The 24890-nt window shown below is 51.0% G+C and overlaps 4 protein-coding genes across 5 annotated transcripts in view; 1 reads left to right on the top strand and 3 right to left on the bottom strand.

Moving 5' to 3' along the window:
- Mad1l1 (mitotic arrest deficient 1 like 1) overlaps positions 1 to 481 on the bottom strand; it is a 318963-nt gene extending 318482 nt beyond the window's left edge. Inside the window, exon 1 of the mRNA XM_028756021.1 lies at positions 445 to 481. The gene's annotated coding sequence lies outside the window, so the exon portion shown is untranslated. The remainder of the gene's footprint in view (positions 1 to 444) is intronic.
- A 6454-nt stretch (positions 482 to 6935) lies between these two features.
- Positions 6936 to 9731, bottom strand: Mrm2 (mitochondrial rRNA methyltransferase 2). The gene is made up of 3 exons (XM_028756020.1): positions 9724 to 9731; positions 8867 to 9156; positions 6936 to 7797 (listed from the first exon to the last, which is right to left on the bottom strand). The coding sequence occupies exons 1-3, from the start codon at positions 9729 to 9731 to the stop codon at positions 7355 to 7357; spliced, it is 741 nt and encodes a 246-aa protein (XP_028611853.1). The 3' UTR covers positions 6936 to 7354.
- A 62-nt stretch (positions 9732 to 9793) lies between these two features.
- On the top strand, positions 9794 to 16828 carry Nudt1 (nudix hydrolase 1). Of its 2 annotated transcripts, none has more exons than XM_028756008.1 (4): positions 9794 to 9826; positions 13343 to 13506; positions 14015 to 14160; positions 16362 to 16828. In XM_028756008.1, the coding sequence occupies exons 2-4, from the start codon at positions 13355 to 13357 to the stop codon at positions 16532 to 16534; spliced, it is 471 nt and encodes a 156-aa protein (XP_028611841.1). In that variant the 5' UTR covers positions 9794 to 9826; positions 13343 to 13354; the 3' UTR covers positions 16535 to 16828. The 2 variants fall into 2 exon arrangements, with proteins under 2 accessions (XP_028611841.1, XP_028611842.1); XM_028756009.1 differs by lacking the exon at positions 9794 to 9826 and adding an exon at positions 9828 to 9857.
- A 2066-nt stretch (positions 16829 to 18894) lies between these two features.
- Positions 18895 to 24890, bottom strand: part of Snx8 (sorting nexin 8) — a 47262-nt gene continuing 41266 nt past the window's right edge. Inside the window, exons 9-11 of the mRNA XM_028756007.1 lie at positions 23543 to 23689; positions 23145 to 23294; positions 18895 to 20264 (exon numbers count right to left, since the gene is read on the bottom strand). Of these exons, the coding sequence (XP_028611840.1) occupies positions 20151 to 20264; positions 23145 to 23294; positions 23543 to 23689 (411 nt within the window). The 3' untranslated portion in view covers positions 18895 to 20150. The remainder of the gene's footprint in view (positions 20265 to 23144; positions 23295 to 23542; positions 23690 to 24890) is intronic.

The following is a 24890-nucleotide window of genomic DNA, read 5'->3' as shown; positions in this document are numbered from 1 at the left end:
GCTCAGTGGCAGAGTGCATAAGGTCCTAGGTTCAATCAACAGCACTGACAAACACGCGCGCGCGCGCGCGGCTCAGCTTACGGGGCTGGCCACCAGGACTGTCAACCTGAGTTCGATCACTGGGACCTACAAGATAACCGACTCCAATCCCAGGAGCCCTGCAGCCTACAGCGGGCCGCTCTGTCCCCTCCGCCCGGCCCCGGTCCGGGTCCCGGTCCCGCCACGCCTCCCCGCGCTCTGCAGCGAGACACGGGGGTGGGAGACCGTCCCCGGCGGCCCCGGGTAGGCGACACGAGAGACCTTGCAAAGGGAGGGCGCGCGTCAGGACCGACTCGGGCTGTGTGCGCGCCCGATGGCAGCAGACCGCCCCCTCCGGCGGCCTCGTTCCGGTCCGGCCGCGCGCTGCGCCCGGGGCACTCGCAGAGCCCGGCGCTCGTCACTCACCTCAGTCGGTGCTGCAGCAGCCGCTCAGATCTCCCTCCTCTCCGCCTGTGCCAAGGGATCGCGAGACTTCCGCCAGCGTCTCGCGAGATCTGAGAAAACGGCCCGTAAAGAATCAAATATGCGCGCCACAGGCGTGTCCTGAGGACAAACTGATGTCCTGCCGGGGGACTGGGAACCAAAGTGGGCCAGGGCGCCTGTCACGCAGGGCGCCCGTCCCGCAGGGCGCGCTTCCACCGCCATCCACCGCCACTGAGTGCGCCGTCATGTGTGGACTAGCACCTCTAGGGAGGGAATGTTTGGTTGGTTTTTGAGACAATGTTTCTCTGTGTAGCCTCGAACTCACAAAGATCCAGCTGCCCCTGCCTCTGCTTTCCTAGTGCTGGAATTAAAGGCTCGCACCATAACTGCTGGGCAGAGAAAGGGAACAAAGTTTTAGAAAGTTAAATTTTCTCTGGATCTTGCCACTATGTATACACTGGTTGTTTCGTTTGGGGCAGTGTTTTCATTGGTTAGTTTGTTTCACTTTCTTTCCTTTGTGAATGAGAAGTCCTGAGAAGTTGTGACTGCAGAGGCGGGTTAGCTGGTTGCCTTCGATCTTGTTGCGGGTCCAGAGCCTGATCGAAATTTGTCTAGAGCTGTATCTTTAACCTCCTTCATACCCAGTGCTTACCCGCCTCTGTGTCAGCCCTAACGCGTTGTGACTAACGGATAAAAACCTCTTGGAATAAATTAAAACCCAGTTTCTACCAACCAAAAGCCCACAGACAACACCAGAAGCATAGAGCTGTTATTTCTCTGCTTTGCTGTAACGGCCTATTTAAACCTTCCACCAGTTGTGGGGGGTGATTTTTTTTTTATTATTTTGTGTATGGTGTTTTGTGTGCATGCATGATCCCCATAGAGACCAGATGACGACAGCAGATCCTCTGGAACGGGAGTTAGATGTCTATGAGCCAAGATGTGCGTGCTGAGCATTGAACCTGGGTCCTCTAGAAGAGTAGCCAGTGATCTTAACCTGAGTCATGTCCCCACCCTGCCACCAATGGTTTGGTTTGCTTTGGTTTGGGTTTTGGTTTGTCTTGTTTTGGTTTTGGTTTTTAAGACAGGGTTTCTCTGTGTAGCCCTGGCTGTCCTGGAACTCAAGGCTGGCCTCAAACTTATAGAGATCCACCTGCTTCTGCCCCACCACCCCACCCCCAGGCGCACCCTCACCCCAAGTGCTGAGAATAGAGGAGTGTACCACCACTAATTTTTTTTGTTTGTTTGTTTTGTTTTGTTTTTTGGTTTTTCGAGACAGGGTTTCTCTGTATAACTCTGGCTGTCCTGGAACTCACTTTGTAGCCCAGGCTGGCCTCGAACTCAGAAATCTGCCTGCCTCTCCCTCCCAAGTGCTGGGATTAAAGGCGTGTGCCACCACTGCCCGGCGACTAATGTATTTTTAAAGTGCCTTGATTCATGACTTTCTTTATCCTGTTACTATAAAAACTTCCTCACTGATTCCCGACTGGAACATGGGATTTGGGGTAACATAAGTCTGTGTTTCTGGAACATAATCATTAGTATTTGGCTCAAGAATAAACAATCTCTCCAGCTGGGCAGTAGTGGCACATGTGTTTAATCCCAGCACTCTGAAGGCAGAGGCAGGAGTATCTCTGTGAGTTCGAGCCCAGCCCGGGTTACAAAGCAAGTTCCAGAACAGCCAGGACTACACAGAAAAACCCTGCCTGGGGGGGAAAAAATGGACTGCAGAGATGGCTCAACCATTAAGAGCACTGACTGCTCTCCCAGAGGTCCCAAGTTCAATTCCCCACAACAACATGGTGGCTCATAACCAGCTATAATCTGTCTGTAATCTGTCTGGTGCATCTAAAGATAGCAACTGTACTTGTATATATAAAATAAATAAATCTTTCAAAATAAAAATAAAAAATTCTCTCATCCCTTTTGAGATGTTGTGTTTTGGGGTCAATACAGCAAATAGAATCTTACCCTGTATCCCAGCTTTGGCCTGGGCCTTACAGCAAGCCACCCATCTGCCTTCTGAGGGCCAGTGAGATGGCCAAGTCCCTCAACTGACTCTTTTGGTTATCAGACTACTGAAACAAAAGGCCGAAAGGCACTAGACTCCTCCTCCTCCTAAGGATCTCCTCCTTAGAGGAGAAAAGGCTAGCGCCCTTGGGGCAGACACAGGAAGAGCTCTCTGGGAAAATGATTTCTGTCAGCTGAAGGTGAGGAAGGGCTTGGTGCTGACACACTGCTGGGACTGAGCACACCAGGCCGGCTTCCTCCTGCCTTTCTCTTCAACCTTCTAGTTCAACCCTAGGCTCCTGACACTGGGATGTGGGGACATCCTGGATGCAGCTTTGAGTCCCTCTTCCCAACGGAGGCCACACTGAATAAGCTTCCTGTTTCTGATTGGCTATCAACTTGGCTCTTTGCAATTGAGGAGGAGTGGCCAAGCCTGGCTGCTGGGACCCAGCCTGTGATGCTTACTCTCTTAACACACACTTGCCGCCATGCCTAGCTGGTGTTCTGTGTGTTTCAGTGGGATTTGGGATTTTGTTGTTGGTTGGTTGGCTTTGATGTTTTCAATATTGTCTCACTATGTAGCCCTGGCTGGCCTTGAACTCACAGAGATCCTCCTGCCTCTGCCTCCCTGGTGTTGGGATTAAAGAAATGTATCACTTTTCCCAGCCTAGTATTTTTTTCTTTGTTGCTGTTGTTCCTTGTTTTTGTTTGCTAGATTGAAGCTCTACTATTGAATTGCATTCCCAGAATTTCTCTTATTTTAATTTGACAGAATCTTCTTAAGTTGCCCAACCTGGCCTTGAACTCTTGGTCACCCTGCCTTGGCCTCCCTCACTTGTATTACAGGTATGTGATAACACACAAACTCACCTCTGAAGTGTTGTCTTGCAGCACCGGGGCTCTTGCCCGACAACACTATGGAGGCCAAGGCAGAGGCAGGTCAACCCTAAGGGATGGCAACAATCTTCCTGTCCCGCTGTATCTCTAGTAACACTGTATCTGTTTTTGGTTGGTCGGTTGGTTGGGCTTTTTGTTTTTCTGTTTTTCAAGACAGTTTCTCTGCGTAGCCGTGACTCTCTTGGAACTCTGCCTAAGTGACTGGGATTAAACACATGCACCGTCAGTGGGTAAAGCACTTGCCTGGCATTTAGGAAGCCCTGGGTTCCATCCCCAGCACTGCATAGACCAGGTGTGGCAATGCATGCCTGCAATCCCAGCAAACAGAGGACGGTCGGTCAGCCTGAGCTACCTGAGGACAGACGCCCTGGCTCTGGCCTTATAGACTTTCTTCAGCTCCTAGGAGTTTAACAGTATATCTTTTTCCTAAGATTATTTTATTCATAGTGGTGCTTTGCCTGTATATATGTCTGTGTACCACATGCATGCCTGGTGCTTGAGGAAGTGGTTAGCCTCCAGGAGGGTGCTGGGAATGTAACCCAGATCGTTTGCAAGAACAACAAGTACACTTAAGCACTGAGCCAACTTTACAGTTCCAGCAGTCTGTCTTTTAAGAAGGAGAACTGCCACAAAGAAATTGTGCTCTCTACTGAACCTTCTGCGGTACTGACTGATGAAACAGAAGCTCAATATTTGTGGGAAGGTTGGCGGGTTGCAGATATGGAGGCTAATGAGAACTTATTTTTGACTGTTCAGCCTCCCGAAATAGCCATTCCTTGCCCACTTGCGTCTGACCTAGCATCCTGTGAGTAACAGATAAAACCTCTCAGAATGCATTCACTTAACAACCTTTAATATCCATGACCTAAAAGGCTAAATCAGTGTCATCAGATAACAGCTAAGGCGTGCAGCCCAGATTTCTCTGCTTTGCTGTAACCACCCACTCAGCTTCCACCAGTGGATCTGAAAAGGTGACTTGACTGTTAGGCAGTGGTGGTGGCAGCCGCCGCCTTTAATTCCAACACTCAGGAGGCAAGGGCAGGTGCATCTCTGAGTTCAAGACCAACCTGGTCTACAGTGAGAGTTCCAGGACAGCCAGGGTTATAGAGAAACACTGTCTCAAAAATAAAAACAAAAGAGAAAAGTGCTTTGACTTACTTTGTATTCCTTCCTTAGCCGCTGAGGGTCAGATCAGGCTCCACCCACTTTGAGGTGAAAGAAAGGTGATTAGGAGCCCTCGCCTTCACTTACCCATTCTAGATGCCAGCAAGGCTGACCTCACGGCAGTCCAGCTGTTGTGAACCCTGCACAGACCCATTGAAGAAGCGACAGAGCAGCTGCAACTGCGTGGCGCCAAAGTGAATCTGGTTCACCTGTCCTAGTTCCAACTCTGTGCCAGACTTTTTGCCATGAAAAGCCTTTGTGAACTCCAGCAGCCGTTTTACCCAGGCCTTTACCCAGGCCGGCGAGGGAGCACTTCCCCAGAGCGCTCACCAGGCTTGTGTTAAGTGTGTAAAAACGGGGCTTTTACAGCACTAAGAAGTGGTACAGGTGTGGGCACCACCTCCCTCTGGCTCTCTAAGGAGGGGTTCTACCAATGGTTTTTGTTTAGTTATTTATGTGTATGGGTATTTGGCTGGAATATATGTGTCTGTGCACCACATTAGCACAGTGCCCGTGAAGACCTGAACACTGGATCCCCTGGACTAATTACTAAGGGTTGGGAGCTGCTATGTGAGGGCTGAGATGAACCTGGGTCCTCTGGAGAAAGAACTCTCTCTGCAGCCCCTCCAAGTCTCTTTCTCTCTCTATCTCTCTGTCTCTCTGTCTCTCTCTAACACACACACACACTCTTTCTCTCACAGATGATGATAACCATGTAGCCCATTCTTTTCTAAAGCTGGATGACATTCACAGAGGAGCAAGCGCCTTGCTGTGTGCTTTGGCAATGACTTTTATGGGCTTTGGAGCGAAGTATCAAAGCAGTATATTCTTCTACCAAAAAGATAAATAAAAACAAAGCACCCCCAGCCCAGGCATGAATTCACACTGAACGACTCTAATTGCCCCAGGGAATGTCTGAAGAACAGACATTGCCAGTGTTCACCCGAGCGGAGGACAGCAAGCCCTCCATAGAAACCTCAGCCTCCGCCTCTTTCCACCAGTCAGCCCAGCAGCAGACTTGCTGTGTTCAGACAGCACCACAGGAATGCCCACTCCTCTCCTCGTGGCTGCCAGGTCTAGGAGCTGAAGACAGTCTATAAGGCCAGAGCCAGGGCATCTGTCCTCTGTAGCTCAGGCTGACTGACCATCCGCTCTTTGCTGGAATTGCAGGCATGCATTGCCACACCTGTCTATGCAGTACTGGGGATGGAACTCAGGGCTTCATAAATGCCAGGTAAGTGTTCTACCCATTGAGCCACACTCCCAGCCTAGCAAAAGGGTTCCATTACTTATGTTCTTTACCTGCTCCCTGGCCCTTGAATACCCGGTCTATTTTTGTTTTGGGGGTGCTAGGGAATCTAGTTGGGGCCACCCACACAGTAGACAGGCTCTTCACTGCTGACCCTTTATCCCAGCCAATCCAATCAGTGGTCCTTCTCCCTCCCTCCTTTCATCCAGTAATTAACTTTAGTGTAATCCTGGCTTTCCTGGAACTCGCTCTGTTAGACCAGGCTGGCCTCCAAGTCACAAGTCACAGAGGTCCTCCTGCTTCTACTGGGATTAAAGGCGTGTGCCACCCCCACCTAGCTTTTTTCTTGTTTTCCTTTCCTTTTTCTTTCTTTCTTTTTTTTTTTTTTTGGTTTTTGTTTGTTTGTTTTTGTTTTTCGAGACAGGGTTTCTCTGTGTAGCCCTGGAACTCACTCTGTAGATCAGGCTGGCCTCGAACACAGAAATCCGCCTGCCTCTGCCTCCTAAATGCTGGGATTAAAGGAGTGCGCCATCCCCGCCCGGCTTATTTTCCTTTTCTATTCTTCACTCTCCACTTAGCTGACTCATAACTTGGCACGACCCAGGTATGGCCGGGTACACTTGTCATCCCAGCACTTGGAAGCAAGGCGGGAGGACTGTGGGCTCATAGTTCGGGTTACATAGTGACACTCAATCTCAAAAACAGACAGACAAAAGCCAGAAAATAAAATCACGAAAGAGAAGACTGGCCGGGCAGTGGTGGCGCACGCCTTTAATCCCAGCACTTGGGAGGCAGAGGCAGGCAGATTTCTGAGTTCGAGCCTGGTCTACAGAGTGAGTTCCAGGACAGCCAGGGCTACACAGAGAAACTCTGTCTCAAAAAACCAAAAAAAAAAAAAAAAAAGAAAGAAAGAAAAGAAAGAGAAAACTGTTATGTTTCCAACGTTTAAACGCCTTGAGTGGAAAGGGTTTCAGTGGCTCACTCATCCCAACCGTAATCCATCACTAAAGAAATCAGTGGGCTCTCAGTAATTCAAGCAGAGACCATGGGGGGCGCTGTTTACTGGCTTCTTCCTCGGTCTTGCTCACCCGCTTTCTCATGACTCAGGCCCGCCTGCCTAGGGAAGGCTCCGCCCCCGCAGGGCACGCCCCGCCCCGCCCCGCCCATCATTCACTCATCTAGACAATGTCTCACACTCCGCTTGACCCGCAGGCTGAGCCGATGAAAGCAATTCCTCAGTCCAATTCTTTCTTCCCAGACACAGGCAGGTTTGTGTCAAATTGCCAGAAACTAACCCTGCCAATATATGAGTTCATATAGTGCACACTGTGTGTGCGAGCATGTGAGAGGTCAGGGCCAACTTCCAGGGGTTAGTTCTCTCTTGCTGCTGCAGGGGTCCCGGACACTCCACTCAGGGGATCTGGCTTAGCAGCAAACCCCCTTTACTCACTGAGCCATTGTACTGCCCATCCTTAGCACTTTTTCACGCCCCGGAGGTGCCTCAGGGTGCTGTTCATATCCACAACGCTTGGATCCCCGGGCCGGAAGCACTCCCAGAAGGGCAGGCCAGACTCACTGCTTCGTCGAGCCTCTCCTCGCACGGTACTGTGTGGCTAACAGGTACACCTCTGAAGACTCTTTCCTGCTGGCCTCCGGCTTCACGACCTTTGTGCTCTGGAATTCTTGGGTCAGTCTCTTCTGCAGCAGGTGGCTTTTACTTCCGGCCCAGGTTTTACACAGCAGTGTCCCCCCCGGATGCAGGATGTCCACAGCCATGTCCACAAGGGTAAGGCACATGCTAATGAGTCTGTCGTGATCGAGGTCTCGGATGCCAGTGGCATTCGGTGCCATGTCACTCAGAATCACATCTGCTCTCCTTCTGGGAAGCAGTTCTAAAATTCTCTGTAAAGTTCTGGGGTCAGTCACATCAGCAGGGCATAGAAAGGTTGCTCCCGCCAGAGGGAATATGTGAAGAAGATCGACCCCCAGCACGAAACCCACGGGGGAGCTGGAATCTACGGAAGTAACACAGTATGTTATTACACCACGAATAATCTCCCTACCAAAATACAAGCCACAAAAGTCAGGCAGGCACCAAGACGAAGGATAACAGCTAACATGCACATACGTGCACAAAAGGCCTTTCGTATGAAGATAGATGAGTTAGATGTAATGGCACAGGCTAGAATCCCAGCACTTGGGAGTCTAAGACATGAGGACTGTCACAAGTTCAAGGCTAGTTTGAGCTACCAATTGAGATCTTGTCTCTCAAAGTTGAAAAAAATAAAGACACATAGTGGAAGGTGGGGTATCCTCTACTCCCCTTGGCATAGTTTGGGAAGCTGAGACCTAGAAAGGAAGTGGTCTCACAATCGTCATGACTGGCAAGCAGAGGTTGGACCACAGCCAAGGCGCTGGATCCCACTTTGCTATCAGTTCACTAACCGAGGCTCCTCTTCTCTAGAAGGATTCTTCTTCCAAATGACTTTTTATTTGTGTATGCTTTGGTTCTAAAATGGGAAGCTCACTAAGTAGCCCAGGCTAGCCCAAAACATAAGTTCCTGACTTAACACAGTGAGTGTCTGAGGTTACAGGTGGGCACCACCACACCCAGCTCCCAACAATCCTTTTTGAGTTTTATGTTTGCTTTCTATTCCTTGAGAAAAATATCACTGTGTAGCCCAGGCTGGCCTCAAACTCAGAGATCTGATGCCTCTGCCTCTAATGGGATAGAATCAAAGGCATGTGAGACCACGTTCTGCTGCTCTGTTCTCTAGATTTACTGTCTATTTACATGTGTGAATGTGCACTCACGTGCAGGTGCCTATAGAGTCCAGGGCCTGGCTGTGAAGTTAAAGAGGTCAGGAGCTGCCTGACATGGGTGCTGGGACCTGAACTTGAGTCCTCTGTGAGAGCAGTGCTCTTTCTCTCCAGCCCTTCATTTTTGGCTTTTGGTTCTTTGAGACCCGAGTGACTCAGGCCTGGAATTCCTGGTTCTCCTGCCTCCACGTGCAGAGTGGTGCTCACTAGTGTTCCCTCCAGCTCAAGGCAGTCAGAGGAGCTGGGAGCAACAGCAGGTCCCACCTGCGCCTGTGGCGTTGACGCTCTGCACTGCCACCTGACTCCAGGCTCCCGGAGCGGCCCCGCAGTCCAGCACCCGGAGACCAGGCCTGAGGATGTGATGCTTCTCATTCATCTCCAGGAGCTTGAAGGCGCTGCGGCAGCGGTAATTCTCCACCTTTGCGGCCTTCACAAACGGGTCCTTTAGATGCCGCATCAGCCACAGGTGCTCAGCGCCCGTCCGCCCCTTATAGTGACACACTGCTGTGTGCAACCTCCGAACCTTAAGGGGAACGCCTACCAGCTTCGGAAGCCTGGAATGGTGAGAAAGGAGTTAGCAGGTGGGCATTACAGAGCGGCAAGCAGGTGGTCTCGGCTCAACCTACTTGTTTTCCCCCGCACATGTATGTGCGGTATGCATGCATGCATGTGTATTAGCATGTGTGTGCACATGCGTCTGCGTCTGTATGGGGACCCAAAGTAGAGAAGGGACGTCCCTTTGCTTGCTCTCTACCTGAGGTTAGGTCGCTAACCTGCCGGTCTATCTCGCCAGCTTTCTCCAGGGACCCCTTTTCTCTGCCTCCCCAGCACTGGCGTTACATTTGGTGAGCACACAAGTGCAGCATTATGTAGGTTCTGGGGATCCGAACTCCAATCCTCACTCGTGCGCAGCGTTTTCCGCGGACCTATTTCTACGTTGCAAGCCTCTCTCACTCATGTCCGTCCATGAATAAACATCGTACGCCCGTGTCCCGCTCCCCGGGACGGAGGTCGCCAGCGCTCTTCTGCAACAGAACTCACTGAGCTCCCCACTATCGTCATCTACTCCGCTTCCGCTTGCAACAGCCGCCCTTTTAGCGTAGGAGAACCCCTCCACTCACCCCGCCATGGTTGCTTGCTGACGGTTTCCTCCCGCCACCGGAAGTCCCGCCCTCGTTTCCAAGGCGAGGCTCCGCCCCGGAAAACTTCGGCTGTGGCGCTAAGGTATGGATGGTGAGCAGTGCTTGAGACCTGGGTGCGAGCGACACGCGGGAGATCGGGAGTGGGTGCCGGGGGAGATCTGGGGAGGGGAAGAGGCGGAAGGACTAGGAAGCTGCCTCAAGCCCACCAGGAAAACTGGGGTGCGGGGTAGACCTGAGGTCGGGAAGACCAGGGGAACTACAGAAGGTAGGGAGCAGAAATGAGAGGAAGAGGGGACCTGGGCGGTAAGCTGGTGCATACGCAGTTTGCAGCCTGGCTCTACCAGGCGTAGCCCCTGGAAAGAGAGGCTAGGGAACGGCTTTGGCAGAGTGCGCCTGCACGCAGGTTCTGGGCTCTGCACCCCGTGTGCACTGTCTCCAACACCTGCAACAACTGACCAACAACAGCACCCCAAATCCTAGCATTTGAAAGTTCCCTGACACGCGTCCGATTTACCATCTATCACAGCTACCTGCTCTGACAGGACACTAAACTAATGTCCAGGGCACCCTTGTTTGCTTATAGGCTCTGCCATTTGACCCCGTTTCTTTTTTTTCTTTTCTTTTCTTTTTTTTTTTTTTTTTTTTTGGTTTTTGGTTTTTAGAGACAGGGTTTCTCTGTGTAGCCCTGGCTGTCCTGGAACTAACTCTGACCAGGCTCGCCTCGAACTCAGAAATCCACCTGCCTCTGCCTCCCAAGTGCTGGGATTAAAGGCGTGCGCCACCACTGTCCGGCAACCTCGTTTCAAATTTAGACGGAGCATTAGTTTTCTCCTCAGAAAATAAGAAAGTCTTACACTGTTCTTACTGTGTAAGAACATAAGAAATAAGAAAGTCTTACACTGTTCTTACTGTTCAGCTTTTGAGAACAAGGTGGATTGGAACTGGGGTGATAGACGCCTGTGAAATGCTTGCCTCACGTGGGTGAGGACCTGAGTTTGAGGCTCAGAACCCACATAAAAAAACATGGCAGCATGCACCTGTAACCTACCTCAGTGCCAGGAAACAGATAGTTTGGTCCCTGGAGGAGTCTGGTCACCTAGTCTCCCTGAATCCATGAGCTACAGGCTCCACTGAAAGACCCTGTCTCATTCACATGTATATGTATTGTATGTATGCATATGTGCAGAGACAGACAGACAGACAGCTGGCTCAATGGTTAAGAGTACTTGGTGCTGTTGTATTTTGATTCTCAGCACCGGATGTAAGGTGACTTGCAACAGCCTGTTAACTCCAGCTTTAGGGGAATCCATCATCCTCTTCCTGGCTTCCATGAGTAGCCACGTGAATTTTTGCATACACAGACAAACAACACACATACATACATACATACATACATACATACATACATAAAAGCAAAATCTTTGAAAAAACAAGGTATGGGTGGGAAATAACACCGGCAGCTCCTGGAGAGGGAGGACAGAGATCAGATACCCAGAACTACACGGTGGCTCACAACCATTTTTAACTCTAGTTCCAAGGGAGCCAACGCCCTCTTCTGACCTCCTCCTGGAAATCTGTAGACCAAGCTGGCCTCAAACTCAGAAATCTGCCTGCCTCTGCTTCCCCAAAAAAAAAAGGTGTATGCCACTATGCTTTACTCTAAATCTTTTTTTTTTTTTAATGTGGAAAAGAAAATGTAAGGCAGAGAGCAATTGAGGAAGGCACCCTATGTCAACTGTGGTCTCCATACACAGGTAGGGACACCCACATGCACATGGACACACGTGTCACACACACAAAAAGAAGGCTAATCAATAACTGTGGAGTCAGTGTTAGACCAATTCAACCAGTAAATCAAAAATGTTCCCCAGCCCCAATTAACTTTGTTTGCAAGAAGTATCCCCATGTAATAAGCCCAGCAACTGTGTGAGATGAGGTATTTCCATTTGCAGAGGGGAAAACAGTGCAATGCCAATCAACAGAGCCATAGCCACGCCCATTCTACCAAACCCCTAGCTCTGTCTTCACAGCTCACTTCACTGAGCCAAGCTGCTGAGCACGCTGGTACACGCCTGTCACTCTACACTTAGCCTGTCGCGTCAGGAAGATTGTGAGTTTAAGTCCAGGACTGGAGTACACAGTCCCGTCTCATTTAAAATACTTGCGAAACAAATCACTCATCCGTAAGGCATGTGACGACGTTTGTCACTACCACATGAAAATGATTTACAGAGTTTGCATGTAAAGTGGGCCAGAGGATGTCTGTAAGTTACAGGCAAAGGTGCCATTTCATACAAATGATTTCATCATGCTTCCGGTACCCACAGCAGGGTCGGGTGTCATGGTAACCAGTCACCTGTGGATATGAAGGGCACCTATATACAGCGGGTGCTTAATAAAAAGATGGCTGACTTTTCTGAGTAAGGAAGGCAGAGCCTCAGGCACAGGCTAGTCAGGACACAGGCCGATGCTAAGCCCACTTCTGACATGCCTCAGCACCAGGCCCAAGCTTCCAGGTCCTTTTTCTTTCTCCCTTTCTTATTCTTTCTTTTTAAAATTAACTTATATTGTGTGTGTATAGGGTTTTTTAAAAGATTGATTTTTATGTTCATTGATGGTTTGCCTACAAGTATGTCTGTGTAAGGGGCCATATCCTCTGGAGCTGGAGTTACAGACAGTTGTGAGCTGCCATGTGCTTGCTGGGAATTGAACCTAGTACCTCTGGAAGAGCAGCCACTGCTCTTAACCACCGAGCCATCTCTCTAGCCGGAGTATAGGAGTTTTGTTTGCATTTATACTATATGTGTGCCTGGTACTCAAAGATGCCAGAAGAGGGCATTAGAACTGGAGTTAAACAGTTGTGAGCCACCTTGTGGATGCTAGGAATGGAACCGCAGTCCTCTGCAAGAGCAGCCAGTCCTCTTAACCACTGCCATTTCTCCAGCCCTTGTTCAAGTTTCTTTTCTTATACACTGCAACCTCTTAGGAGGGTCCTGGGTTCTGGACATTGCCTTAGCCAGTTGAGGCCAAGGAGACAATAAAAGTAATAAGAAGCTTAGTCTAGAGGCTGGGAAGGTGGCTCAATACTGGGGGTGTGGCTCAGTGGTAGAGCCCCTGCCTAGAATCCCCCAGTGAGGGGCTGGGGTGTGGCTCAGTGGTAGAGCCTCTGCCTAGAATCCCCCAGTGAGGGGCTGGGGTGTGTCTCAGTGGTAGAGCCCCTGCCTAGAATCCCCCAGTGAGGGGCTGGGGTGTGGCTCAGTGGTAGAGTCCCTGCCTAGAATCCCCCCCAGTGAGGGGCTGGGGTGTGGCTCAGCGGGAGAACACATGCCTAGCATGCTCAAGACTTTGAGTTCCTTCCCCAGCACTATAAGTAAATAAATAGATAAATAAATAAATAAAAATAAATGAAAAGGGGACCTCAAAGGCACATTTGTACATGCCCTGCTAATGGTATATTCTCTGTGTACTTACCAGTAGACCATACCATCCCCCTCTCCCGACTGTATCTCCCTCCCTCCTGCCTACAACAGTGCACATAGGATGCATGCTCTAACAGACCGCAGGCCAATCAGACCTCATTTTCTGATCCTCTTTACAGACCCTGGAGACCATGAGCACCTCCAAGCTTTATACCCTCGTGCTGGTGGTACAGCCTCAGCGAGTTCTCCTGGGCATGAAGAAGAGGGGCTTTGGTGCTGGCCGCTGGAATGGCTTTGGGGGCAAGGTGCAGGAAGGAGAGACCATTGAAGATGGGGCTAAGAGGTGAGGAAGGTCTGACCACAGAGCCAGCCTAGCTGGGGATGAAGCCCAAGAGAGTAGGAAACAGACCCTTGAGACTGACAGATGCTATGTAGACTAAGCTGGCCTTGAACTCATGGAGATCTACCTGCCTTTACTTCCAGAGGGCTGGGATTAAAGGCATGGGCTTCCAACTGCTAAATCAGCTCTCTAGCCCCTAGTCCCCTTAAGGGGTCTTTCTACATATTCCAGGTGGCCTTTAATTTTGTAACCCAGGTTGTTTTCAAACCCCAAATTTTCCTGCTTTCAATTTTCCTCCTTAGTGTTGGGATTATAGGTGTGCTATACCATGTCTGATTTTATGAAGTTCAAGTTCATTCGTAAACTGGTTATAGCAATGCCTGTGTATGATGTCCTTGTGAAACACGCAGATCACAAGTCCTGGGGCTGCAGTCTCATGGCCCTATCCCTGTAAGCACCAATGCTATGCTCACAAGCTAGCTAATGCCCGTGTCCTTCCTTACATGTCCAGGGAGCTTCTGGAAGAAAGTGGTCTGAGAGTGGACACACTGCACAAGGTAGGCCACATCTCATTTGAGTTTGTGGGCTCCCCTGAGCTGATGGACGTGCATATCTTCTCTACTGACCACGTGCACGGGATGCCCACAGAGAGTGAAGGTGAGCCATGGGCAGGGAAGGATACCCAGACTCAATTGCCTGCCTAGGAGAAGGGAACCAGCCCTTGCCAAGCACAGGCCCCAAGTCTGCCTGTCCTCCTATCTTTGCTTAGTGTCTGAACCAGGGGCAGCCAGGCAGAGCAGCCATGTAGCCTGGAGATGAGACCCTTTCTGTATTTCACACAATACAGAAATCACCCATATTGGGACGAGCATTTTTATCCCAACACTTGAGAGGAAGAGGAGGCTATCTCTGTGAACTCAAAGCCAACCTGATCTACATTGTCAGACCTTGTTTCAAAAAAGGGAAGAACCAGGTGGTAGTGGCGCGCGCCTTTAATCCCAGCACTTAGGAGGCAGAGACAGGCGGATTTCTGAGTTCGAGGCCAGCCTGATCTACAGAGTGAGTTCCAGGACAGCCAGGGCTACACAGAAAAACCTTGTCTTGAAAAAAAAAAAAAAAAAAAGATGATGATGAGGAAGAGGAAGAAGAAGAGGAGAGGCAGCAGCTGGGGTGTGGTTCAGTTGGCAGGAGGCTCGATTAGCAAGCACGAAGACCTGAGTTCCATCCCCGGGGGTGACATGAACCATGTGGTGTTTCATGTCTGCAATCCCAACACAGGAGATTAGGTCTCAGAAACAAGTAAGAAAATAACCAGGTATGTTGAGGCACGTCCATAATCCCAGCACTGAGGCAGAAAGACTGAATGTGAGGTAATACTGGGCTACAGAGTAGGTTCTAGGCCAGCCTGAGCTACATAAAATAACCCTGTCAAAACCAACAGGTGCTCATAAGGATGAGTTATAAAATTAGACCAGGTTCCTATCTCAGATGAGCCAGGTATAGTGGTGCACATTGACCATCCTAGCACCATGGAAGCTGAAGCAGGAGGATGGCCTCAAATTCAATATTAGCCTGGGCATCATACTCAATGCCAGGTCAGCCAGAGCTCCAAAGAAAAGTCCCTGTATCCAAGAAAATAAAGCAGGCATGGTGGTGTGGCACACCTGTAAACCTAGCAACCAGGAATCTTGAGGCAGGAGGGTTGCTACTCATTCCAGATCAGCCTGGGCTACAGTGTGGAAGTCCTGTCTCAAAAAACTCCAGGGGACGAGGAGACAAGGGCTCAGAGGTTAAGAGCACTTGCTCTTGCAGAGGACCCACGTGCTTTTAGCCATACCCAAAGGACTGCTCATACCTGTCCAGAACTCGGCTCCAGGGGATCTGATGCCCTCTCCTGGTGTCTGTAGGAACTGCATGTATGCAGTATCCAGGCAAAACACTCATTCATACACATAAATAATTTTGTTGTTTTTTGTTTTTCGTTTTTCGAAACAGGGTTTCTTTGTGTAGCCCTGGCTGTTCTGGAACTCACTCTGTAGACCAGGCTAGCCTCAAACTCTCAAACTCAGAAATCCGCCTGCCTCTACCTCCCAAGTGCTGGGATTAAAGGTGTGCACCACCACTGCCTGGCTTTTTTATTTTTTAATTTATTTATTATGTATACAGCATTCTGCCTGCACATATACCTGCAGGCCAGAAGAGGGGCCAAGATCTCATTATAGATGGTTATGAGCCACCTTCCGGTGCTAGAAATTGAACTCAGGACCACTGGCAGAGCAGCCAGTGCTCTTAACCTCTGAGCCATCTCTCTAGCTGTAAACTTTTTCTTTTGATAAATAATCACCACCACCCAAAACAGCAGGAGAGAGATTTCAATGGTTAAGAGCACTGGCTGGCCGGGCAGTGGTGGCGCACGCCTTTAATCCCAGCACTTGGGAGGCAGAGGCAGGCAGATTTCTGAGTTTGAGAGTTTGAGGCCAGCCTGGTCTACAGAGTGAGTTCCAGAACAGCCAGAACTACACAGAGAAACCCTGTCTCGAAAAACAAAACAAAAAACAAAAACAAAAACAAGAGCACTGGCTGGCCCTCTAGAGGCCCCACATTAGTGTCCAGCACCTGCACTAGTTAGCGTGTGGTTGGCTCTAACTCCAGCCCCTCTTCTGGTGTACCCACACATTTGTGGCATTCGTTCACACAGACATATTCAGATACATAACAGCTCTGCGTTCAAGGCCAGCCAGGGCTAAACAGTGAGACCATGTCTCAAACAAAACAAAATCTCCAAACAGGTATTCACACAGATCCAGAGGTAATCCCTCTCAGGTCAGCTGAAATCTATTCCCCCCCCCACCCCCCAGAAATGCGCCCTCAGTGGTTCCAACTGGACCAGATCCCCTTTGCCCACATGTGGCCAGATGACAGCTACTGGTTCCCTCTCCTGCTTCAGAAGAAGAAGTTCTGTGGACACTTCAAATTCCACGATCAGGACACCATCCTGGATTACTCGCTTCGTGAGGTGGATGGATTCTAATACAGAGGTCTGGCTGGTTCTGACCACTCAGGTTGCTACACAGCCACAAGCTGTCAGTCCAATGGCACAAGCAGGGGCTGGTATTTTCTGTTGGCAAGGTGTTGGGGTTGAAATGTGAAATGCCACCAATAGAGTTTGAATTCGTCCTGTTTTAGAGGGCTGATGGTGGAACTGAGTCCCTGAGGGACTATAGGTGAGCACCACTTCCTGCTCTCTCCTGCTGCTGTGTCCTGTCTTCCATGATGGACTATATCCCCTCGATGGATGAGCCAAAATAAACCGTGTCTCCCCTAAGCTGCTGTGTGACTTCAGTCTCAAGAAGTGGTATGGGTGACTGGATAGGAAAGAGATCCTGCCAGGCACCCAGACAGCCAATTCTTTGTCTTGTCCTACTACCCAAAACAGGATGTACAGACATCAAAAGATAAGGACTCTTTTCATGCAGGATGCCAGGCACCTGAAGAAAATCTGCGGAGACCTGTGTGACACTGAGAGAAGCCAGAGCCATGGGTGTCGGGAGGCCGCTGGGGATGGTGTCTCAGAGCAAGACAAGTATTCCTCTGGCAGGCGTTCGGGCTTGCCAACCAGGACCTGGACTCCAGCTAGGGGCTGGTCTGACTGAAAGGCTGTGTTCAGGGAATTATCTAGACAGATACAGGTGAGGCCTCCTAGGCTGAGGCTGGTGAGCAAATCAGGTAAAGATAACCATCAGGAGAGCCTGGAAATCCTGATCAAGACCACCCGCCACAGGGACCCACCCAGATCACAGCCGCATTCCCCACTGCTGTGACGGCTGTGTGAAGCAGGCACTCCCCTAATGTGGGGGCGGGGGAGCCAGGACTTCCAAGCCACACTTAGACAGAAACCTCACAGTGTGTGGAGATCAGTGGGAAGCATGCTGACCTACTTCACAGAAAACACTTCTCCCTCAGGAAGAGGGAGCCTCTAAGGAAATCCCAAGAGGAGGGCTGGACCGATGGGGCCAGCAGGACTGCTTTTAAGTCAGTTTCCAGCACCCACAGCTGGCAGCTCATAACCACCTGTACCTCCAGCCTCAGAGAAGCTGGCACCCTCTTCTGGCCTCCACAGGCACCAGCACTCACGTGCACATCTCCCACAGACATTGTGTGTGTATATACTGTAAATTATGTAATTTACAGTACACACACACACACACTCACGGATATTGTGTCATGATCAAAAGCCAAATGCATTGTTAGCTGAAACTCCCTAAACCTAAAGGGGCCAAGGCGAGGCATAAGTGCTGAGATCGAGGCTTGCTGCAGGCCTTCCTCCTGATTCGTTCTTAATCAGGTGACAGGGTGGGTGTGACGTGCATGTGAGTACAGGTACCATGGAGGACAGATGGCAGTTCCACTGGAGCTGAAGTTATAAGACCTTGGGAGCAACCTGGCATGGGGGAGAAACTGAACTCAGGTCCTAAGAACAGCAAGTACTCTTAACTGCGCAGCCATCTCTGCAGCCCTTATGACATCAGTTTTAACTGTCAACTTGACATAACTTATCATCACTTGGGAAGAGCTTCTCAGAGAAGGACTCTCTTCATCAGGATGGTCTGTGGACATGTCTGGGGGAGTCTCTTGATTATATTAACCGAAGTAGGAAGACCTGCCCACTGTGAGTGGCAGGGTTTCCTAGGAAGGGAATCCTGAACACCACGAGAGAGGAGGAAGCAAGAGGAGCACCGGCGTGCACACTCTGATCTATTCCCTGCTTCACTCTCGATGTAATGTGCCCAGCTGGCTCAAACTCTTACAAGATGGCTCCCCGCTCCCCCAAGTTGACAGGCCTATGAGTTAAACCCTTTTTGACTGTATTTCTTCTGTTGGGGAATCTCATCATAGCAACAGAAAATGAACTCAACTAATCCGGCTCCAAAGACCAATCAAAGAAATGATTCTGCAAAGCCTGAGCAAGCCAGCGAGTTTTCTGTGGTAACTTACGGGAGTGTGGTTTAGGAGTAGGGACTCTTCATACAGCAATCACAGCATGGGTGAGAACTGGAAATGCAGCCCCAGAGTTCTGTATCATGCAGGGCACTCAACAGGTCAGTCTCCCCCCTTAGCAACTGTCACTTGGGTCACCACCTCAGGGAGGGACCTTGTGAATCGTGTACTTTGCAGATTTCTGAGACTTGTAAAGGTGACAGATTCTGAGTCTGAGGAACCTCCCTCCAACAGGAAGCTATGCTATACCCAGGAAGCTACCATACAACACACCCCCAACATGACCACCAGGGTAGGGGCACCTGCCCACCTCAACTGAAGACTCCGTTCCCAAGACACATCCAAGACACATCTGACTGTTTGTGGGCTTATGGAGAGAGACTGCAGCATGGAAACCGTCTGTAAACACTTCCAGTTTATTGGGTGTGGCAGTGACTGATTCCTGCAGTCCATAAAGTGCTTCATTCATCGAGCGAATCCCACAGCACCAGTTCTTAGCTCCCTTAGCCCAGAGTGCACACAGCAGTGTCCCAGGGCCCTGCTGCCCCTGTCTAGCCTCTTCAGCCAGGGTGGCTAACACCAAGTAGGGAGCACCAAAAAAAACCCTTCCCTTCACTCCATCTCTCCTGGCCCCAGGACTGTCCAGTTAAGGCTCCAGCTGGGCCTCACTCGGCCCAGGAAAAGGGACAAGCAAGCAGGAGATCCAGGGATACTTGTGCTTCTCCGTCTTTCTGGCAGCCCCAAACAAGGCTGTGGCACAGCACAGGCTTGGACAGCAGGATCCCCAGAACGGTACAGGGACTCCTGATTCCTTCAAACCCTGGGAGTGGAACCTCAAGTTTGGAGTCAGGCACCCACAACCCAGTCAGGGAAAGACTATGTGAGAAAAGGCAGGCTCTGTGCCAGGCTTGGGGGCCTAGACCACTACAGCGCAGGGCAGGTGAGTGGGCTGGTATAGGAGAGTTCACATGAAGGTGGAACCTGCTGCCCGACAGCCTGAGGCCTGGGCACCCAACAGGGATGCCCATCTCCAGTGCTTCTCCACAACCCCTCCTCACTCCCACCCTCCAAAACCCAACCCAAAAAAAGACCCTGAGCCTTCATCCACTGTGGACCTTGACAGGCCCTGGACCAGAGCTCCGGGATCGCACTGGAGTGAAGTATGTCCTCCAAAGCTTCAAACACTGCACTCAACTCCCTCCTGCGTCAGACCTCCCGCCTGGCCTCAAACACGCCTCGAAGAACGTCTAACTGGCTCTAGTCTAGAGCTATGTCCCACCCTCAGAGACTGGCCAGCTCTTTGCCAGGCCCCAGGGCAGGCCAGTCCTCCTGTTTCACTGCCGCTAGGTTAACCCCTAGGCTCCCCTAGACACCATTTACTGGGTACAAAAGGCCCTTAGCACTGCGGGCACTGGGCACAATCCAGTCCAGAGCACCCTAATCTCCCACTACCGACCTGATCAACAGGCCAAGGGGCAGGCTGGGGGCACAGAGACCTCCTACAACAGGAACAGGGAGCCACAGACCCACAGCACAGCCCACAGGCAGCTCAGGGGAGTGGCTGCTGCCTGTAGGGAATCAGCCAGGAACACACTGTTTGCAAAGAGTTTTTAGTGAGGCCACAGGGAGCTCTGTCGTGGGCCTTGCCACTAGTGGGGACACACGCCATCCTCCTGCGGAGAGCGCGGTGGCGTCAGCACACTGTGAGGTCCAGCGAAGAGGCAGCTCAGCTTCGGCTTCAGGTCATTCCACACCCTGCTCATCTGCAAGAGACAGAGAAAAACAGGGAGGTGGGGTGGGCGGCTGCAACCGATCAGTGACAAGCCAGACGGTGACAAGTCGGCTCCCATGCCTTGTCATCTGGTGGCATGAACATGAGGGCCCTCACATCACACTGCTGCACAGACCAGGCTCCACAGCCTGAGCATCTGAAAGGGAAGACAAGCCACCCCTGTTCTCTCAATGTTGGCCCATCCTCCAGAGGCAAAGCAGGGGGATTACAAGTTCCAGGCTAGCCTGGGTTACATAGTGAGACTTAAATGTCTAAAACAGGATATAGCTCAGGGTTAGAGTTAGCTTATCAAACCCACATGAGACCCCAAGTTTGATCCTCGGTACCCCACACAAAAAGATAAGAAATTTAGTAACTGCTATATAACAGTGGCTGACCTTGAACTCCTGATCCTACCTCCATCTCCTGAGTCCTGGGATTACAGATGAGCACCACTACAGCTGGCATGTGCAGTGCTGGGGATGGAACCCTGGGCTTTGTGCATCCTCGGGAAGCTCTCCACCCCACAAGTTAATGCCCCCTAGCCTACCTCTGTTTCTGTTCCTTGATGAGAAGAACCAGCTGTAACAAGCTAGCTTCTACCCATCCCCCATCACAGAGCCCGGATGGATGCTGCCAAGCAGCTCTGGGGGTCTGTAACCACGACACCCAGGCCAAAATCTGAAAACATTTGGCTGTACCTTCATGCCATCCCTCAGACCTTAGAACCACACAGGTTAAAAGAGGTCCCAAGGGCAAAGGGAGCAGCTCGGCTGGCAGAACACCTGTCTGGCATGCATGAAGCCCTGGGTTTGGATCCACAGCCCCATGTAAGCCAGGTGTGGCATGTGCTTATCATCCCAGCACTCAGGAGGTTGAGGCAGGCTATCAAAAATTCTGGCCTTTAGGATGGCTTGGCAGGTAAACACGCTAGCTGCCAACCTGATCACCTGAATTCATCCTTGTAACCCACATAGAGCAGACAACCAAATGCCCTCTTGGAGGAGATGAGGCTCCCGCAGCTGGCAGGAGACACCAAAGATGTACAGCTAGGGAAGATGGGTGTGTGCGACACGGGGCTAGCACATCAGATGTCATCAAATCAGAGCCTAAGCAGAATAGCCCATCTTGCCACCGGCCACCATTTAGTCACACGCCGGGCTGAAACCAAGCAGGCTCTCAAGGGTGGAGAGTGTTTTCCTTTTTTAAATTTGTTTTTATTTTATGTGCACTGTTGTTTTGTTTACATGTGTGTCTGTGTGAAAATGTCAAACTGCAAGAGCTGCAGTTACAGACAGTGGTGGTGAGCTGCCACGTAGGAGCTGGGAATTCAATCTGGGGCCTCCAGAAGAACAGCAGCCAGTCTTAACCAATGGGCCATCTCTCCAGGATGGAGAGCGTTTTCTAGACCAGCAGAACCTGACAGGATAAGTGAGGACAGGTACACAACTCCTGCTGGCTCTGACTTTAATTCCCTGAAGCCAGAATCATTGTAAACTCAGAGCCATATGAAGTAAAAACCTGGGCAGGCTGAGGAGATGGCTTGTGGGTTATGTGAGTGTGTAAATCTGATGCCCAGCACCCAAGTGAATGTTAGGTGGATAAAGGGAGACGGAAGATCCCTAGCCAAGCTGGATAGTTAGCCTAGCAGAATCAGGGAGCTCTGGGCTCAGGGTAACTGCAACTTTGCCTCAATACTACCCACATCAATGCATAACCTCCATACACATGCATAAATATATTCTCTTGCACATGCATATGTGCTCATATACACGCAAACATTTCTACACGCATATGCATACAACACATATGCATACAAAAATTTAAAAAACAACCCAAAAAAAGGGGGGGTAAAAAGAAAATGGCTGAGAGTGTGGAAGTACACACTCCTTTAATCCCAGCACACTCAGGAAGCAGAGGTAGTGGAGCACGACCAGCCAGCTCTATCTACACAGTGAGAGCCTGGGTCAACAGTGGGCAGGATGCACTGGAAGTTACAGCACTTGCTGCTCTTACAGAGCACCTGGGTTTGGTTCCCAGCACCCACATCAGGGGCTCCTAACTACTGTAACTCCAGTTCTAGGGGATCTGACACTCTCTTCTGGCCCCTGTGGACTCCTGCAGACATGTGATTCCCACAGACTCACACATACACATAGATAATGAATACATAACTTTCAAAGGTTTAAAACAGTTGATAACTCAGGAGAGGAAGTCCAGCTCTCTGTAAACATCCACCACTCGGTAAGCAGCCCTCTCCCCCCAAGAACTAACTTTACTCATCACAATGAACTCCAATGAATCATTAATTGGGCTGTTAAGCCAGTTGGGGGGCAGGCATTAGTTTTACATCCCCCACCCCCCCAAAGTCACACATGGTGTTTGAAGTGCTGCCTCAGTCCCTGCTGGGGAGAGTGAGCAAGGGTGGAAGATGTGGGCTGAGGCCCCAGGGCTTCAGGCCCCTGCACAGGGTAAGCATTCCAGGGCCTCCCGTGACTCAGTCATGATTCTCCCCACCCCTGCCCCACCCACACCCATACCCTCCCCTGCCAGCAGTCACACCTAGAGGCAGCTAACAGGACTTCCAGGTAACACTAACTCCCACGCCTGTTTCTCTCAGCTGTAGAGCTGGCCGAGTCTCCATGCTTTTCCTGATTCCCAGAGTGCTAAAAGGAATAACTTCCTCCCATCTCTCTGATCTCACTCACAAGTCTTCAGTGTCACCATTCTGGCCACACAAGAGGCTGGAGAACTAGGAACTGTTGAGGCCAATGGGTATCAGCGCCATTCCTGAGATCACTGGCTGCAGGAAACAGGGCTGGACACCTGAAGACAGGCTGGCATTAGTGACAATGGGGCAGGGGTGGCTTACCTCCTTGTGCCCTTGGATCTGGGAGTTCACGAAGGCCCCCAGGATGTGCGAGGTGAGAGGCAGGTACACATGGACGAGCTGCGTCTCCTGGTGCAGGCAGTACAGGGAGAAGTAGTTTCGGAGTTCCATAGTCTGGATCACGTTCTCCTGCTGCAAGCAGAGAGCCAGTCTGTGCACAAGCCCTCAGATGTGCTACAGAGCATCTGCTTTGAGTGTGGACACTGGCCTGTCCTCACAGTGACAGGAATGAACACCAAGCAACACAAGGCCCGGGAAACAGTGCTGAGCACCTGGGACAGCCCTGATCGGGATACCCACAATTCCTGAGCTCAGAGCAACTCCAGACGCCACTCCACCTGCAGCCCACAGCGGCTTCCTGACACCTGCCTACCGCTCACCTCCACGATGCGTGACTCCAGCTGCTCCACAGACTCGGGCTCTCGGCCGTGCGCAGCCGTCATCATCTGCCTCTTCATCAGGCCATACTTGTGCAGTGCCCGCTGATGCTTGTGAAGCACGCCCTTCTCATGCCGCTCACACAGGTCCTTCCGGGAGACAGGCATGCTCACCCACTACAGCAAACCCTACAGGGACCCAGAGCCCGGAGGAACTGAGACTTTTCTCACAGCTCCCACCTCCCACCTCCCACCTCAAAGGAAAACGTGCGCCATGGAGAGAGCAGAGGCAGTGAGAAGGACTCATGCCGACGAGCTGTGACCATCAGGGCCCTTGGGAGGACTGGCTTTTCCTATTCAGAAAGAGGAAAGAGTTCAACAGGGCTGGGGGCAGGGGTGGCAACAGGGTGGGGAGGGGGAGAGCAAGATGGCTTCGTGGGTAAAGGCACTTGCTGTCAAGCCTAATGATCTGAGTTTGAGCCCCAGGACCCACATGGTGGAAAGCAAGAATTGACTCCTGCAAGTTGTCCTCTGACCTACACACACACACACATTAATGTAATTAAAATAAGACAAACAGTTACAGTAACATACACACTCTGGTTCAGAGCTGAGCCCCATTCAGATCCTATCTGGCTCAGGTTAATCTGTGTACTACCCCAGGCCCCACAGGAGAATGAATTCCCTTCAAAGAAGGGGTTTCTATAGTCTAGGGCCCTGAGGCGGCCCCTTACTAACATTAACCAACGTCAGACAGCCAATGTCTCACTGGTGGTAGGACAGTGTGGCCAAGAAAGAAGAGATACTGACGTCAACTGGTGGGGCCCTCAACCCCAACAGGAGCCTCACAGGTACAGTGGCGCATGTTGGAAACACAAGGCCCTGGACAGCAGAAGCCACATGCTACCAGCCCAGTCAACAGAGCAAACTCTTCCAAAACCTTCCTGTAAGCTCTAGGCAGGCTCTCCCAGAGCTCTTCGGTAGGAAAGGTTGCTCTAGTTGCCTCGGCTGCAGGCTCGGTCTGGCTTCCTGGAGCCCTCAACCATGAGAAGCGGCAAAGCCCCTGTGTGAGGTTAGAGACCCTGACAGTCGCAGATACTCTTGGCTCCTACCACACACTGCAACCGCCTGTCTCCCCTTCAACTTGGGAGCTTCCTGGGGTGCTAGCAGGAGTCCTGAGCCAGCCTAGGAGACCTTCAAGCAGACAGGTTTCCCTCTGGTCGGTCAGATGTGCCCGTCCCCATCGTGAAGCAGGGAGAGCAGCTGTGGTGGCTCCCATGAGCTCCTCATGAGATCAGGTCTGTGAACACTCCTCACAGAGGATGGCAGACAGTGTCTCCACACATGAGAT

This window comes from Grammomys surdaster, unplaced genomic scaffold (genome assembly GCF_004785775.1).
Source record: "Grammomys surdaster isolate TR1022 unplaced genomic scaffold, NIH_TR_1.0 126109, whole genome shotgun sequence".
NCBI classification, from domain to species: domain Eukaryota; kingdom Metazoa; phylum Chordata; class Mammalia; order Rodentia; family Muridae; genus Grammomys; species Grammomys surdaster.
Note: the sequence above shows the minus strand (reverse complement) of the source record. Positions and strands in the feature narration are given on the sequence as shown.